This window comes from Oncorhynchus clarkii, chromosome 6 (genome assembly GCF_045791955.1).
Source record: "Oncorhynchus clarkii lewisi isolate Uvic-CL-2024 chromosome 6, UVic_Ocla_1.0, whole genome shotgun sequence".
NCBI lineage: Eukaryota > Metazoa > Chordata > Actinopteri > Salmoniformes > Salmonidae > Oncorhynchus > Oncorhynchus clarkii.
Window position 1 is genome coordinate 87,484,507 of NC_092152.1, and position 16,898 is coordinate 87,501,404.

Here is a 16,898-nt window from a genome sequence, read left to right on the forward strand (position 1 = left end):
GTTCATTTACCAGACTCTCTTATCCAGAGGTAGCTAGGTTCATTTACCAGACTCTCTTATCCAGAGGTAGCTAGGTTCATTTAACAGACTCTCTTATCCAGAGGTAGCTAGGTTCATTTAAGACTCACTTATCCAGAGGTAGCTAGGTTCATTTAACAGACTCTCTAATCCAGAGGTAGCTAGGTTCATTTACCAGATACTCTTATCCAGAGGTAGCTAGGTTCATTTAACAGACTCTCTTATCCAGAGGTAGCTAGGTTCATTTAACAGACTCTCTTATCCAGAGGTAGCTAGGTTCTTTTAACAGACTCTCTTATCCAGAGGTAGCTAGGTTCATTTACCAGACTCTCTTATCCAGAGGTAGCTAGGTTCATTTAACAGACTCTCTTATCCAGAGGTAGCTAGGTTCATTTAACAGACTCTTTTATCCAGAGGTAGCTAGGTTCATTTACCAGACTCTCTTATCCAGAGGTAACTAGGTTCATTTAACAGCCTCTCTTATCCAGAGGTAGCTAGGTTCATTTAAGACTCTCTTATCCAGAGGTAGCTAGGTTCATTTAACAGACTCTCTTATCCAGAGGTAGCTAGGTTCATTTAACAGACTCTCTAATCCAGAGGTAGCTAGGTTCATTTACCAGATACTCTTATCCAGAGGTAGCTAGGTTCATTTAACAGACTCTCTTATCCAGAGGTAGCTAGGTTCATTTAACAGACTCTCTTATCCAGAGGTAGCTAGGTTCATTTAACAGACTCTCTTATCCAGAGGTAGCTAGGTTCATTTAACAGACTCTCTTATCCAGAGGTAGCTAGGTTCATTTAACAGACACTCTTAGCCAGAGGTAGCTAGGTTCATCTAACAGACTCTCTTATCCAGAGGTAGCTAGGTTCATTTAACAGACTCTCTTATCCAGAGGTAGCTAGGTTCATTTAAGACTCTCTTATCCAGAGGTAGCTAGGTTCATTTAACAGACTCTCTTATCCAGAGGTAGCTAGGTTCATTTAAGACTCTCTTATCCAGAGGTTGCTAGGTTCATTTAAGACTCTCTTATCCTGAGGTAGCTGGGTTCATTTACCAGACTCTCTTATCCAGAGGTAGCTAGGTTCATTTAACAGACTCTCTTATCCAGAGGTAGCTAGGTTTATTTACCAGACTCTCTTATCCAGAGGTAGCTAGGTTCATTTAACAGACTCTCTTAGCCAGAGGTAGCTAGGTTCATTTACCAGACTCTCTTATCCAGAGGTAGCTAGGTTCATTTAACAGACTCTCTTATCCACTTATCCAGAGGTAGCTTGGTTCATTTAACAGACTCTCTTATCCAGAGGTAGCTAGGTTCATTTAACAGACTCTCTTAGCCAGAGGTAGCTAGGTTCATTTACCAGACTCTCTTATCCAGAGGTAGCTAGGTTCATTTACCAGACTCTCTTATCCAGAGGTAGCTAGGTTCATTTAACAGACTCTCTTAGCCAGAGGTAGCTAGGTTCATTTAACAGACTCTCTTAGCCAGAGGTAGCTAGGTTCATTTACCAGACTCTCTTATCCAGAGGTAGCTTGGTTCATTTAACAGACTCTTTTATCCAGAGGTAGCTAGGTTCATTTAACAGACTCTCTTAGCCAGAGGTAGCTAGGTTCATTTAACAGACTCTCTTATCCAGAGGTAGCTAGGTTCATTTAACAGACTCTCTTATCCAGAGGTAGCTAGGTTCATTTAACAGACTCTCTTATCCAGAGGTAGCTATGTTCATTTAACAGACTCTCTTATCCAGAGGTAGCTAGGTTCATTTAACAGACTCTCTTATCCAGAGGTAGCTAGGTTCATTTAACAGACTCTCTTATCCAGAGGTAGCTAGGTTCATTTAACAGACTCTCTTATTTAGAGGTAGCTAGGTTAATTTAACAGACTCTCTTATCCAGAGGTAGCTAGGTTAATTTAACAGACTCTCTTATCCAGAGGTAGCTAGGTTCATTTACCAGACTCTCTTAGCCAGAGGTAGCTAGGTTCATTTAACAGACTCTCTTATCCAGAGGTAGCTAGGTTCATTTAACAGACTCTCTTATCCAGAGGTAGCTAGGTTCATTTAAGACTCTCTTATCCAGAGGTAGCTAGGTTAATTTAACAGACTCTCTTATCCAGAGGTAGCTAGGTTCATTTAAGACTCTCTTATCCAGAGGTAGCTAGGTTAATTTAAGACTCTCTTATCCAGAGGTAGCTAGGTTCATTTAAGACTCTCTTATCCAGAGGTAGCTAGGTTCATTTAACAGACTCTCTTATCCAGAGGTAGCTAGGTTCATTTAACAGACTCTCTTATCCAGAGGTAGCTAGGTTCATTTAACAGACTCTTTTATCCAGAGGTATCTAGGTTCATTTACCAGACTCTCTTATCCAGAGGTAACTAGGTTCATTTAACAGCCTCTCTTATCCAGAGGTAGCTAGGTTCATTTAAGACTCTCTTATCCAGAGGTAGCTAGGTTCATTTAACAGACTCTCTTATCCAGAGGTAGCTAGGTTCATTTAACCAGAGGTTCATTTACTCTTATCCAGAGGTAGCTAGGTTCATTTAACAGACTCTCTTATCCAGAGGTAGCTAGGTTCATTTAACAGACTCTCTTATCCAGAGGTAGCTAGGTTCATTTAACAGACTCTCTTATCCAGAGGTAGCTAGGTTCATTTAACAGACTCTCTTATCCAGAGGTAGCTAGGTTCATTTAACAGACACTCTTAGCCAGAGGTAGCTAGGTTCATCTAACAGACTCTCTTATCCAGAGGTAGCTAGGTTCATTTAACAGACTCTCTTATCCAGAGGTAGATAGGGTAATTTAAGACTCTCTTATCCAGAGGTAGCTAGGTTAATTTAAGACTCTCTTATCCAGAGGTAGCTAGGTTCATCTAACAGACTTTCTTATCCAGAGGTAGCTAGGTTCATTTAAGACTCTCTTATCCAAGATAGCTAGGTTAATTTAACAGACTCTCTTATCCAGAGGTAGCTAGGTTCATTTAACAGACTCTCTTATCCACTTATCCAGAGGTAGCTAGGTTCATTTAAGACTCTCTTATCCAAGATAGCTAGGTTCATTTAACAGACTCTCTTATCCAGAGGTAGCTAGGTTCATTTAACAGACTCTCTTATCCAGAGGTTGCTAGGTTCATTTAAGACTCTCTTATCCAGAGGTAGCTAGGTTCTTTTAACAGACTCTCTTATCCAGAGGTAGCTAGGTTCATTTACCAGACTCTCTTATCCAGAGGTAGCTAGGTTCATTTAACAGACTCTCTTATCCAGAGGTAGCTAGGTTCATTTAACAGACTATTTTATCCAGAGGTAGCTAGGTTCATTTACCAGACTCTCTTATCCAGAGGTAGCTAGGTTAATTTAAGACTCTCTTATCCAGAGGTAGCTAGGTTCATTTAACAGACTCTCTAATCCAGAGGTAGCTAGGTTCTTTTAACAGACTCTCTTATCCAGAGGTAGCTAGGTTCATTTACCAGACTCTCATATCCAGAGGTAGCTAGGTTCATTTAACAGACTCTCTAATCCAGAGGTAGCTAGGTTCATTTACCAGATACTCTTATCCAGAGGTAGCTAGGTTCATTTAACAGACTCTCTTATCCAGAGGTAGCTAGGTTCATTTAACAGACTCTCTTATCCAGAGGTAGCTAGGTTCATTTAACAGACTCTCTTATCCAGAGGTAGCTAGGTTCATTTAACAGACTCTCTTATCCAGAGGTAGCTAGGTTCATTTAACAGACACTCTTAGCCAGAGGTAGCTAGGTTCATCTAACAGACTCTCTTATCCAGAGGTAGCTAGGTTCATTTAACAGACTCTCTTATCCAGAGGTAGCTAGGTTCATTTAAGACTCTCTTATCCAGAGGTAGCTAGGTTCATTTAACAGACTCTCTTATCCAGAGGTTGCTAGGTTCATTTAAGACTCTCTTATCCAGAGGTAGCTAGGTTCTTTTAACAGACTCTCTTATCCAGAGGTAGCTAGGTTCATTTACCAGACTCTCTTATCCAGAGGTAGCTAGGTTCATTTAACAGACTCTCTTATCCAGAGGTAGCTAGGTTCATTTAACAGACTCTTTTATCCAGAGGTAGCTAGGTTCATTTACCAGACTCTCTTATCCAGAGGTAGCTAGGTTCATTTAACAGACTCTCTTATCCAGAGGTAGCTAGGTTCATTTAAGACTCTCTTATCCAGAGGTAGCTAGGTTCATTTACCAGACTCTCTTATCCAGAGGTAGCTAGGTTCATTTAACAGACTCTCTTAGCCAGAGGTAGCTAGGTTCATTTAACAGACTCTCTTAGCCAGAGGTAGCTAGGTTCATTTACCAGACTCTCTTATCCAGAGGTAGCTTGGTTCATTTAACAGACTCTTTTATCCAGAGGTAGCTAGGTTCATTTAACAGACTCTTAGCCAGAGGTAGCTAGGTTCATTTAACAGACTCTCTTATCCAGAGGTAGCTAGGTTCATTTAACAGACTCTCTTATCCAGAGGTAGCTAGGTTCATTTAACAGACTCTCTTATCCAGAGGTAGCTAGGTTCATTTAACAGACTCTCTTATCCAGAGGTAGCTAGGTTCATTTAACAGACTCTCTTATCCAGAGGTAGCTAGGTTCATTTAACAGACTCTCTTATCCAGAGGTAGCTAGGTTCATTTAACAGACTCTCTTATCCAGAGGTAGCTAGGTTCATTTAACAGACTCTCTTATCCAGAGGTAGCTAGGTTCATTTAACAGACTCTCTTATCCAGAGGTAGCTAGGTTCATTTAACAGACTCTCTTATCCAGAGGTAGCTAGGTTCATTTACCAGACTCTCTTAGCCAGAGGTAGCTAGGTTCATTTAACAGACTCTCTTATCCAGAGGTAGCTAGGTTCATTTAACAGACTCTCTTATCCAGAGGTAGCTTGGTTCATTTAAGACTCTCTTATCCAGAGGTAGCTAGGTTAATTTAACAGACTCTCTTATCCAGAGGTAGCTAGGTTCATTTAAGACTCTCTTATCCAGAGGTAGCTAGGTTCATTTAAGACTCTCTTATCCAGAGGTAGCTAGGTTCATTTAAGACTCTCTTATCCAGAGGTAGCTAGGTTCATTTAACAGACTCTCTTATCCAGAGGTAGCTAGGTTCATTTAACAGACTCTCTAATCCAGAGGTAGCTAGGTTCATTTACCAGATACTCTTATCCAGAGGTAGCTAGGTTCATTTAACAGACTCTCTTATCCAGAGGTAGCTAGGTTCATTTAACAGACTCTCTTATCCAGAGGTAGCTAGGTTCATTTAACAGACTCTCTTATCCAGAGGTAGCTAGGTTCATTTAACAGACTCTCTTATCCAGAGGTAGCTAGGTTCATTTAACAGACACTCTTAGCCAGAGGTAGCTAGGTTCATCTAACAGACTCTCTTATCCAGAGGTAGATAGGGTAATTTAAGACTCTCTTATCCAGAGGTAGCTAGGTTAATTTAAGACTCTCTTATCCAGAGGTAACCAGTTTCATCTAACAGACTTTCTTATCCAGAGGTAGCTAGGTTCATTTAAGACTCTCTTATCCAAGATAGCTAGGTTAATTTAACAGACTCTCTTATCCAGAGGTAGCTAGGTTCATTTAACAGACTCTCTTATCCACTTATCCAGAGGTAGCTAGGTTCATTTAAGACTCTCTTATCCAAGATAGCTAGGTTCATTTAACAGACTCTCTTATCCAGAGGTAGCTAGGTTCATTTAACAGACTCTTTTATCCAGAGGTAGCTAGGTTCATTTACCAGACTCTCTTATCCAGAGGTAACTAGGTTCATTTAACAGCCTCTCTTATCCAGAGGTAGCTAGGTTCATTTAAGACTCTCTTATCCAGAGGTAGCTAGGTTCATTTAACAGACTCTCTTATCCAGAGGTAGCTAGGTTCATTTAACAGACTCTCTTATCCAGAGGTAGCTAGGTTCATTTAACAGACTCTCTTATCCAGAGGTAGCTAGGTTCATTTAACAGACTCTCTTATCCAGAGGTAGCTAGGTTCATTTAACAGACACTCTTAGCCAGAGGTAGCTAGGTTCATCTAACAGACTCTCTTATCCAGAGGTAGATAGGGTAATTTAAGACTCTCTTATCCAGAGGTAGCTAGGTTAATTTAAGACTCTCTTATCCAGAGGTAACTAGTTTCATCTAACAGACTTTCTTATCCAGAGGTAGCTAGGTTCATTTAAGACTCTCTTATCCAAGATAGCTAGGTTAATTTAACAGACTCTCTTATCCAGAGGTAGCTAGGTTCATTTAACAGACTCTCTTATCCACTTATCCAGAGGTAGCTAGGTTCATTTAAGACTCTCTTATCCAAGATAGCTAGGTTCATTTAACAGACTCTCTTATCCAGAGGTAGCTAGGTTCATTTAACAGACTCTTTTATCCAGAGGTAGCTAGGTTCATTTACCAGACTCTCTTATCCAGAGGTAACTAGGTTCATTTAACAGCCTCTCTTATCCAGAGGTAGCTAGGTTCATTTAACAGACTCTCTTATCCAGAGGTAGCTAGGTTAATTTAACAGACTCTCTTATCCAGAGGTAGCTAGGTTCATTTAACAGACTCTCTTATCCAGAGGTAGCTAGGTTCATTTACCAGACTCTCTTAGTCAGAGGTAGCTAGGTTCATTTAACAGACTCTCTTATCCAGAGGTAGCTAGGTTCATTTAACAGACTCTCTTATCCAGAGGTAGCTAGGTTCATTTAAGACTCTCTTATCCAGAGGTAGCTAGGTTAATTTAACAGACTCTCTTATCCAGAGGTAGCTAGGTTCATTTAAGACTCTCTTATCCAGAGGTAGCTAGGTTAATTTAAGACTCTCTTATCCAGAGGTAGCTAGGTTCATTTAAGACTCTCTTATCCAGAGGTAGCTAGGTTCATTTAACAGACTCTCTTATCCAGAGGTAGCTAGGTTCATTTAAGACTCTCTTATCCAGAGGTAGCTAGGTTCATTTAAGACTCTCTTATCCAGAGGTAGCTAGGTTCATTTACCAGACTCTCTTATCCAGAGGTAGCTAGGTTCATTTAACAGACTCTCTTAGCCAGAGGTAGCTAGGTTCATTTAACAGACTCTCTTAGCCAGAGGTAGCTAGGTTCATTTACCAGACTCTCTTATCCAGAGGTAGCTTGGTTCATTTAACAGACTCTTTTATCCAGAGGTAGCTAGGTTCATTTAACAGACTCTTAGCCAGAGGTAGCTAGGTTCATTTAACAGACTCTCTTATCCAGAGGTAGCTAGGTTCATTTAACAGACTCTCTTATCCAGAGGTAGCTAGGTTCATTTAACAGACTCTCTTATCCAGAGGTAGCTAGGTTCATTTAACAGACTCTCTTATCCAGAGGTAGCTAGGTTCATTTAACAGACTCTCTTATCCAGAGGTAGCTAGGTTCATTTAACAGACTCTCTTATCCAGAGGTAGCTAGGTTCATTTAACAGACTCTCTTATCCAGAGGTAGCTAGGTTCATTTAACAGACTCTCTTATCCAGAGGTAGCTAGGTTCATTTAACAGACTCTCTTATCCAGAGGTAGCTAGGTTCATTTAACAGACTCTCTTATCCAGAGGTAGCTAGGTTCATTTACCAGACTCTCTTAGCCAGAGGTAGCTAGGTTCATTTAACAGACTCTCTTATCCAGAGGTAGCTAGGTTCATTTAACAGACTCTCTTATCCAGAGGTAGCTTGGTTCATTTAAGACTCTCTTATCCAGAGGTAGCTAGGTTAATTTAACAGACTCTCTTATCCAGAGGTAGCTAGGTTCATTTAAGACTCTCTTATCCAGAGGTAGCTAGGTTAATTTAAGACTCTCTTATCCAGAGGTAGCTAGGTTCATTTAAGACTCTCTTATCCAGAGGTAGCTAGGTTCATTTAACAGACTCTCTTATCCAGAGGTAGCTAGGTTCATTTAACAGACTCTCTAATCCAGAGGTAGCTAGGTTCATTTACCAGATACTCTTATCCAGAGGTAGCTAGGTTCATTTAACAGACTCTCTTATCCAGAGGTAGCTAGGTTCATTTAACAGACTCTCTTATCCAGAGGTAGCTAGGTTCATTTAACAGACTCTCTTATCCAGAGGTAGCTAGGTTCATTTAACAGACTCTCTTATCCAGAGGTAGCTAGGTTCATTTAACAGACACTCTTAGCCAGAGGTAGCTAGGTTCATCTAACAGACTCTCTTATCCAGAGGTAGATAGGGTAATTTAAGACTCTCTTATCCAGAGGTAGCTAGGTTAATTTAAGACTCTCTTATCCAGAGGTAACCAGTTTCATCTAACAGACTTTCTTATCCAGAGGTAGCTAGGTTCATTTAAGACTCTCTTATCCAAGATAGCTAGGTTAATTTAACAGACTCTCTTATCCAGAGGTAGCTAGGTTCATTTAACAGACTCTCTTATCCACTTATCCAGAGGTAGCTAGGTTCATTTAAGACTCTCTTATCCAAGATAGCTAGGTTCATTTAACAGACTCTCTTATCCAGAGGTAGCTAGGTTCATTTAACAGACTCTTTTATCCAGAGGTAGCTAGGTTCATTTACCAGACTCTCTTATCCAGAGGTAACTAGGTTCATTTAACAGCCTCTCTTATCCAGAGGTAGCTAGGTTCATTTAAGACTCTCTTATCCAGAGGTAGCTAGGTTCATTTAACAGACTCTCTTATCCAGAGGTAGCTAGGTTCATTTAACAGACTCTCTTATCCAGAGGTAGCTAGGTTCATTTAACAGACTCTCTTATCCAGAGGTAGCTAGGTTCATTTAACAGACTCTCTTATCCAGAGGTAGCTAGGTTCATTTAACAGACACTCTTAGCCAGAGGTAGCTAGGTTCATCTAACAGACTCTCTTATCCAGAGGTAGATAGGGTAATTTAAGACTCTCTTATCCAGAGGTAGCTAGGTTAATTTAAGACTCTCTTATCCAGAGGTAACTAGTTTCATCTAACAGACTTTCTTATCCAGAGGTAGCTAGGTTCATTTAAGACTCTCTTATCCAAGATAGCTAGGTTAATTTAACAGACTCTCTTATCCAGAGGTAGCTAGGTTCATTTAACAGACTCTCTTATCCACTTATCCAGAGGTAGCTAGGTTCATTTAAGACTCTCTTATCCAAGATAGCTAGGTTCATTTAACAGACTCTCTTATCCAGAGGTAGCTAGGTTCATTTAACAGACTCTTTTATCCAGAGGTAGCTAGGTTCATTTACCAGACTCTCTTATCCAGAGGTAACTAGGTTCATTTAACAGCCTCTCTTATCCAGAGGTAGCTAGGTTCATTTAACAGACTCTCTTATCCAGAGGTAGCTAGGTTAATTTAACAGACTCTCTTATCCAGAGGTAGCTAGGTTCATTTAACAGACTCTCTTATCCAGAGGTAGCTAGGTTCATTTACCAGACTCTCTTAGTCAGAGGTAGCTAGGTTCATTTAACAGACTCTCTTATCCAGAGGTAGCTAGGTTCATTTAACAGACTCTCTTATCCAGAGGTAGCTAGGTTCATTTAAGACTCTCTTATCCAGAGGTAGCTAGGTTAATTTAACAGACTCTCTTATCCAGAGGTAGCTAGGTTCATTTAAGACTCTCTTATCCAGAGGTAGCTAGGTTAATTTAAGACTCTCTTATCCAGAGGTAGCTAGGTTCATTTAAGACTCTCTTATCCAGAGGTAGCTAGGTTCATTTAACAGACTCTCTTATCCAGAGGTAGCTAGGTTCATTTAAGACTCTCTTATCCAGAGGTAGCTAGGTTCTTTTAACAGACTCTCTTATCCAGAGGTAGCTAGGTTCATTTACCAGACTCTCTTATCCAGAGGTAGCTAGGTTCATTTAACAGACTCTCTTATCCAGAGGTAGCTAGGTTCATTTAACAGACTCTTTTATCCAGAGGTAGCTAGGTTCATTTACCAGACTCTCTTATCCAGAGGTAACTAGGTTCATTTAACAGCCTCTCTTATCCAGAGGTAGCTAGGTTCATTTAAGACTCTCTTATCCAGAGGTAGCTAGGTTCATTTAACAGACTCTTTTATCCAGAGGTAGCTAGGTTCATTTAACAGACTCTCTAATCCAGAGGTAGCTAGGTTCATTTACCAGATACTCTTATCCAGAGGTAGCTAGGTTCATTTAACAGACTCTCTTATCCAGAGGTAGCTAGGTTCATTTAACAGACTCTCTTATCCAGAGGTAGCTAGGTTCATTTAACAGACTCTCTTATCCAGAGGTAGCTAGGTTCATTTAACAGACTCTCTTATCCAGAGGTAGCTAGGTTCATTTAACAGACACTCTTAGCCAGAGGTAGCTAGGTTCATCTAACAGACTCTCTTATCCAGAGGTAGATAGGGTAATTTAAGACTCTCTTATCCAGAGGTAGCTAGGTTAATTTAAGACTCTCTTATCCAGAGGTAACTAGTTTCATCTAACAGACTTTCTTATCCAGAGGTAGCTAGGTTCATTTAAGACTCTCTTATCCAAGATAGCTAGGTTAATTTAACAGACTCTCTTATCCAGAGGTAGCTAGGTTCATTTAACAGACTCTCTTATCCACTTATCCAGAGGTAGCTAGGTTCATTTAACACTCTCTTATCCAAGATAGCTAGGTTCATTTAACAGACTCTCTTATCCAGAGGTAGCTAGGTTCATTTTACAGTCTCTCTTATCCAGAAGTAGCTAGGTTCATTTAAGACTCTCTTATCCAGAGGTAGCTAGGTTCATTTAACAGACTCTTATCCAGAGGTAGCTAGGTTCATTTAACAGACTCTCTTATCCAGAGGTAGCTAGGTTCATTTAACAGACTCTCTTATCCAGAGGTAGCTAGGTTCATTTAACAGACTCTCTTATCCAGAGGTAGCTAGGTTCATTTACCAGATACTCTTACCTCATGAAACATTTAATTTTTTATAGAATAGGTTTATTCATAGAATGTTTTATATACACTACGCACAGTTGACATAGTATATATAGCTACATATAACAATACACACCTACACACCTACAACACTCACAGTCACATCATTGTGTAGTTGTTGTCCCAGTGTGTTCTTCTCATGTTGGCTGTGAATGACCAGGACATTAAAGGGGGAGAATTCAAAATCAATAGTCATTTCTGAAAATGTATCGAAGTCAGCTGTCTCTCTTGGTGATCCTGCTTTGTGACGTCCCCCACAGGACACGAGGGGAGGGTTGGAATGGCAGCGATCAAACTGAAAGATGACATGGAGTTTGACAGTAAAGCCACGCTGGAGCACGTCAAGACCTCCCTGCCCAGCTACGCTCGACCACGCTTCATACGCATACAGGTGATCCCGTGGAAATAATGTCACCTTTTATTTGTACTCAAAGCCACCGTCTGGGACATGTTGATTCCCTGATCCCAGGTTGTACCTTTTTTAAAGATTTTCTTAAAACACTTAAGATTCATTAAACATATATTTTAATGTAATTTATTTTATTTTAAATATCCCAGAATTCCCTGGCTGTGACTGGAACGTTCAAGCAGATTAAGGTGAAGCTAGCCGAAGAGGGATTCAACCCATCCATGATGCAGGATCGATTATACTACCTGGAGGACAGTAAGGGATACATCCCCATGACACAGGAGATGTACCACTCTATTTCTGATGGAAAGATACACTTATGATTGATTTTATTTTTTTAACAGATTTTGTAACTGTTAATCTCTTATTTTAAAATTAACTGTCAAATTATTCATCTGATGTACATTTTATGACTATAGAAAAACAATGTGAAAATTGAAAACTGTATGGAAACATTTGTAAATAAATAAATATAGATTGATTTTGTAATAAATACAAACAAAACATATTGTATATCTATCTGAGATGTGTGGCTGTGTCACTTTAAATAAATGAAAGACCTCAGAGCTCAGCCATCTCTACACCCTGAAACCACAAAGGTGTTTGTGGGAAACATTTGGTAGGGAGACTACAGGGTCGTATGCATCAGGCACCAAATGGAAGAAAATGGATTGGACCAAGGTGGTCTTGTACAATAAGAAACATTCATTTTCATTTTCCATTGCAAAACATTTTTGCTACGTTGTGCCTAATGAATACGACCCAGGCGCTACCCTTGGCTACAGTAGAGCAGGAAAGTTCTCTAGTGTCTGAGTTATTTGCTCTGAAAAACAAGAACCTAACAGGCTACATGGTAACACACTATATGACTGTACAGACTCCTGTGTCTATGACTGTACAGACTCCTGTTTCTATGACTGTACAGACCAGACTCCTGTCTCTAATGGTAATACACTATATGACTGAACAGACTCCTGTCTCTAATGGTAATACACTATATGACTGTTCAAATGAGAATTTGAATTAGAAAATCATTATTGTTCACCAAATGTAGCGATGAGACAAGATAGTAGCAACTAACAATTGGATACCACGAAATGGAGGAGAAAAAGGGGGTAAAATCCCAACCCCAATTATTTTTTGTTTTTAAATCTTCATGCATACATGTATTTTACGCCATTTTAAAGATACAATTCTCGTTAATCCAGCCACAGTGTCTGTTTTCAAAAAGGATTTACAGCGAAAGCACCACAAACGATTATGTTAGGTCACCACCAACTCACAGATTAACACAGCCATTTTTCCAGCCAAAGAGAGGAGTCACAAAAAGCACAAATAGAGATCAAATTAATCCTCTTTGGGATAGGGGGCAGCATTTTCACTTTGGATGAATTGCGTTCCCAAACTGAACTGCCTCCTACTCTGTCCCAGATGGTAATATATACATATTATTATTACTATTGGATAGAAAACACTCTGAAGTTTCTAAAACTGTTTGAATTATGTCTGTGAGTATAACATAACTCATATGGCAGACAAAAACCTGAGAAGAAATCCAAACAGGAAGTGAGAAATCGATTTTCAAAACAGTGCCAATTGAAATCCATGTTAGTTATGGATGTGCATGTACTTCCTAGGGCTTCCACAAGATGTCACCGTCTTTGGATTCTGGTTTTAGGATTCTACTATAAAGGAAGGGCTCATAGGAGCTCTTTTACTGAGTGGTCTGCAGAAAGCCTCAGTCTCATTACACTCGTTCCAATGCTTTTCTTCAGACAATGAAATTCTCCGGTTGGAACCTAATTGATGATTAATGTTTAAAACTGTGGTGTCTTAACACTTGGTACTTATTTATATAATAAGAAAGACTCTGAATACAAGCAATTGAACTGGAGCTTCACATTTACTCAAACGAGTTAGTACCAGAATAACATAGAACAACACTGCGCATGACCAAGGGTGCTCCATCCTTAAAGGGGACATCAGTAATTAACAGAACATAACATTCCTTCTCTTATACAATCAGAGTTACTTTTACCAAACCACAACTGAAACATTTCCCAGAACTTGTTGTAGTTATTTTGCATCTTTTAATTTGAACTTGAACAGTTTGTTTTTGTTTGTTTGTTTATAAGTCTGTCTGGTGGATGGTGCCTTCGTTCTGGGTAGCGCCTCGGATTGTCTAGAGGCTCCTGAACATCCTCAGTGTGTGCTTGTTCCATTATAGCTTCTGCTATAGCAGCACCTTCATCAACACGTTCCCTTCTTTCAGCCTGGGGTCTCTTTACTGCCCCACCGTCCTCTACAGTTCCCTGTGTGTCACTCTCAGGATCTCTCTGTGCCTGTTCTCTCTCGATTTTTGTGCTGTTTTCCGTGGAATGCATTTGGTTAATGTGACGCCGCCACATTATGTCTGGGCTCACTTGAACCTGGTAAGTTCTGGGTCCCGTTTGTCCATTTCCCTCCTCTTCTGGAGTCTCGCACCATCACTTCCTGTCTTGTTTGGAGATGGCGCTCCCGGCCACCGGAGAGCATCTTGGCTTGTTTGTTCAGCACTTCATTACGCCTGTTTGGCTTCATGATGTCCAGCTGTGTGCGGAGAGGCCTCCCGAACATCAGTCCGGCTGGGCTTTCATTTGTCGTGGCATGTGGGGTGTTTCGGTAGGAGGCCAGGAACTTGGCCAGTTTTGTTTACAAAGTCCCTTCGTCTCGTTTTGCTGCACGGAGTCCTTGCTTTAGGGTTTGCACAAAGCGTTCTGCCAGCCCATTGGTGGCAGGGTGGTACGGAGCTGAGGTTGAGTGTTTGATTCCATTTACTGACATGAATCTTGTAAACTCGTCACTTACAAAAGCTTGCGCGTTGTCACTTACCAGCTGCAGTGGCAAACCGAAGCGTGCAAACGTTGTTCTGAGACACTCTATCGTCTGAGCTAAGGTGGAGGAATCAGTGCAAAACACCTCTGGCCATTTGGAATGGGCATCAACTATAACCAGAAACATGTGCTTTTCAAAGGGACCAGCGTAGTCCACATGAATTCTCTGCCATGGCTCTGCGGGCCATTCCCATGGATGGACTGGGACAGGAGCGGGCATGTGAAGGGTTTCCAAACATCCACTACAGTTCTTCTCCAAATTGTCTATCTGTTGGTCCAGACCTGGACACCAGAAGTGGCTCCTTGCGAGCAGCTTCATTTTGACAATTCCAACATGACCTTCATGTAGTTGCTGCAAAACTAGATGTTGGCATTTCTGGGGTATCATGACTCTCATTCCCCACATCAAACATCCTTGGTACGTTGTTGTAGGTGTACACTTTTGACAAGGTCACATCTTTCCTTGTCTCCTGTTTGATAACTGTGCTTGTGACAGGTAGGGCCTCGAGCTGAGCGGTATGGAACATGTCCACTGCATCCACCCTCCTTTGTCTTTCTCTTGTACACGGCAATCTGCATAATCCATCTGCATTTGTGTGGAGGGATGACGGCTTAAACTCAATGTCATACATATGACTGGCAAGGAACAGGGCGTATCGCTGTAACCTGGCTGCTGTCATTGCCGGAATGCCTTTCTTTGGACTGAAAATGGAAAGCAACGGCTGGTGATCTGTAACCAGTGTGAAACGCTTGCCATATAGGTATGTGTGGAATTTCTTGCCGCCCCACACTAGTGCCAGTGCTTCTTTGTCGATTTGTGAGTAGTTTTTCTCTGCATCATTCAATGTTCGTGACGCGACTGCAACTGGCCTCTCTGACCCATCTTTCAGTGTGTGTGAAAGGACTGCCCCTAATCCACAAGGGGACGCATCACAAGCCAACTTCACTGGCATTTCAGGGTCGTAATGCATCAGGACCTGTTCAGATGTTATGAGCCGTTTTGCCTCCAGAAATGCATTTTCACACTGCTCTGTCCACTGCCATTTCCTATTCTTCTCCAGGAGCTGATTTAGAGGCTGGAGTACTGCTGAAAGGTTTGGGAGGAATCTTCTGTAGTAATTGATCAGTCCCGTGAAAGATCTCACTTCTGTGATATTTTGTGGTCGTGGTGCCTGTACCACTGCCTCGATTTTGTCCTGTGTTTTGTGCAATCCATTGCAGTCAATCTCATGTCCACAGAAGACAATCTTGTCTTTGAAGAACTCACACTTCTGTAAGTTTGCCTGTAGACCATACTCTTTCAGTCTTTTCAGGACCTCTTCCAGGTTAGCCAGGTGCTCTTTGTCGGTGCGTCCTGTTATGATCATGTCATCCAGGATACACTGGGTTCCTGGGATTCCTTGCAAAATCTGGTCAATAGTTTGTTGCCAAATGGCTGGGGCTGATGCAATGCCAAAAACCAGGCGGTTATACCTGTATAGACCTTTGTGTGTGTTTATTGTCAGGTACTGTTTGGAACTCTCTTCAACCGGTAGCTGCAGGTAAGCCTGTTTCAGATCGATTTTACTGAAGTGTTTCCCACCAGCTAGTGCAGCAAAGATGTCATCCAGACATGGTAGGGGGTATTGGTCCACATGCAACATTGAATTCACAGTTACCTTGAAGTCCCCACACATTCTAACAGACCCGTCTTTCTTCACAATAGGAACTATGGGTGTGGCCCATTCGCTTCTGTCCACTTTCGTCAGGATCCCTGTATCCTGCAAGCGATCGATTTCCACTTCCACCTTTGGTCTCAGGGAGTATGGAACAGATCTGGCTTTGCAGAATTTTGGGGTTGCGTCATCTCTTAGTACAAGTTTTGCTGTGAAGCCTTTTACTGTTCCCATCTGATGACTGAAAACTGTGTTGTATTTCTTCCGCAAGTGTTCCAGTGTTTGGTCTGTGCCTTTCTCTTTGGACTGGAATGTGTGGAGCATTTTCAAGTCACACCAATTCAGCTTTATTTTTGAAAGCCATTCCCTGCCAAATAATAGGCGGCCAGTTCCAGGCACCACATACAGCTGTAACTGCTGTGTTTTCCCCCCCATAATGCACTCTGACCTGCAACGCCCCCATTGGGCTCAATCTCTCTCCTGAGTATGTCTTCAGCAACACATTTGTGTTCTTCAGCTTGATAGCCTTAAAGTGCTCATTGTAGACGGTAGTGGAAATTATAGACACTGCAGATCCTGTGTCCAGCTCCATTTTGAGGGGTTTGCCTTCGATATCTGGTGTCACCCATATTATGCTACTGCTGGGAGAAGTCACTGTGTTTAACTCCATTGTACCAATTAATCGTTCATCTGAATCACTGCCACTGTTCTCTGCTAGTGCATTCACAGACCCTTTAATTTTCTCAGTTTTCCTGTTGTGACTGAATTTTGCTTTGCATGCTCTTTGAATGTGCCCCCTTCTACTGCATTTGTGACAAATTTCGTCTTTGAAACGGCAGTCCTCTGCTCTGTGACCATCTCTGTCACACCTGTTGCATTTTTCGGCCACACGGGGGCGCTGTCGACTGCGTGAAAACTTGTGCAGGGAAATTTGTGACAGGTCAGTACTTCTTTTACTTTGCAACTCAAATGCATCTTTAGTCGCGATTTCCATAGCCACAGCAATTTCAACAGCCTTTGCAAACCTGAGCTCTGATTCTGTGAGCAAACATTTTTGAATGTGTTCATGT

General features: G+C 41.3%; 1 protein-coding gene across 1 annotated transcript in view; it reads left to right on the forward strand.

The window, feature by feature from the left end:
- The window catches only part of LOC139411765 (long-chain fatty acid transport protein 2-like), a 44,998-nt gene extending 33,187 nt beyond the window's left edge, over positions 1–11,811 (forward strand). The window contains exons 9-10 of the mRNA XM_071158492.1: positions 11,152–11,282; positions 11,450–11,811. Coding sequence (XP_071014593.1) covers positions 11,152–11,282; positions 11,450–11,623 — 305 coding nt within the window. The 3' untranslated portion in view covers positions 11,624–11,811. The remainder of the gene's footprint in view (positions 1–11,151; positions 11,283–11,449) is intronic.
- Positions 11,812–16,898: the final 5,087 nt, after the last annotated feature.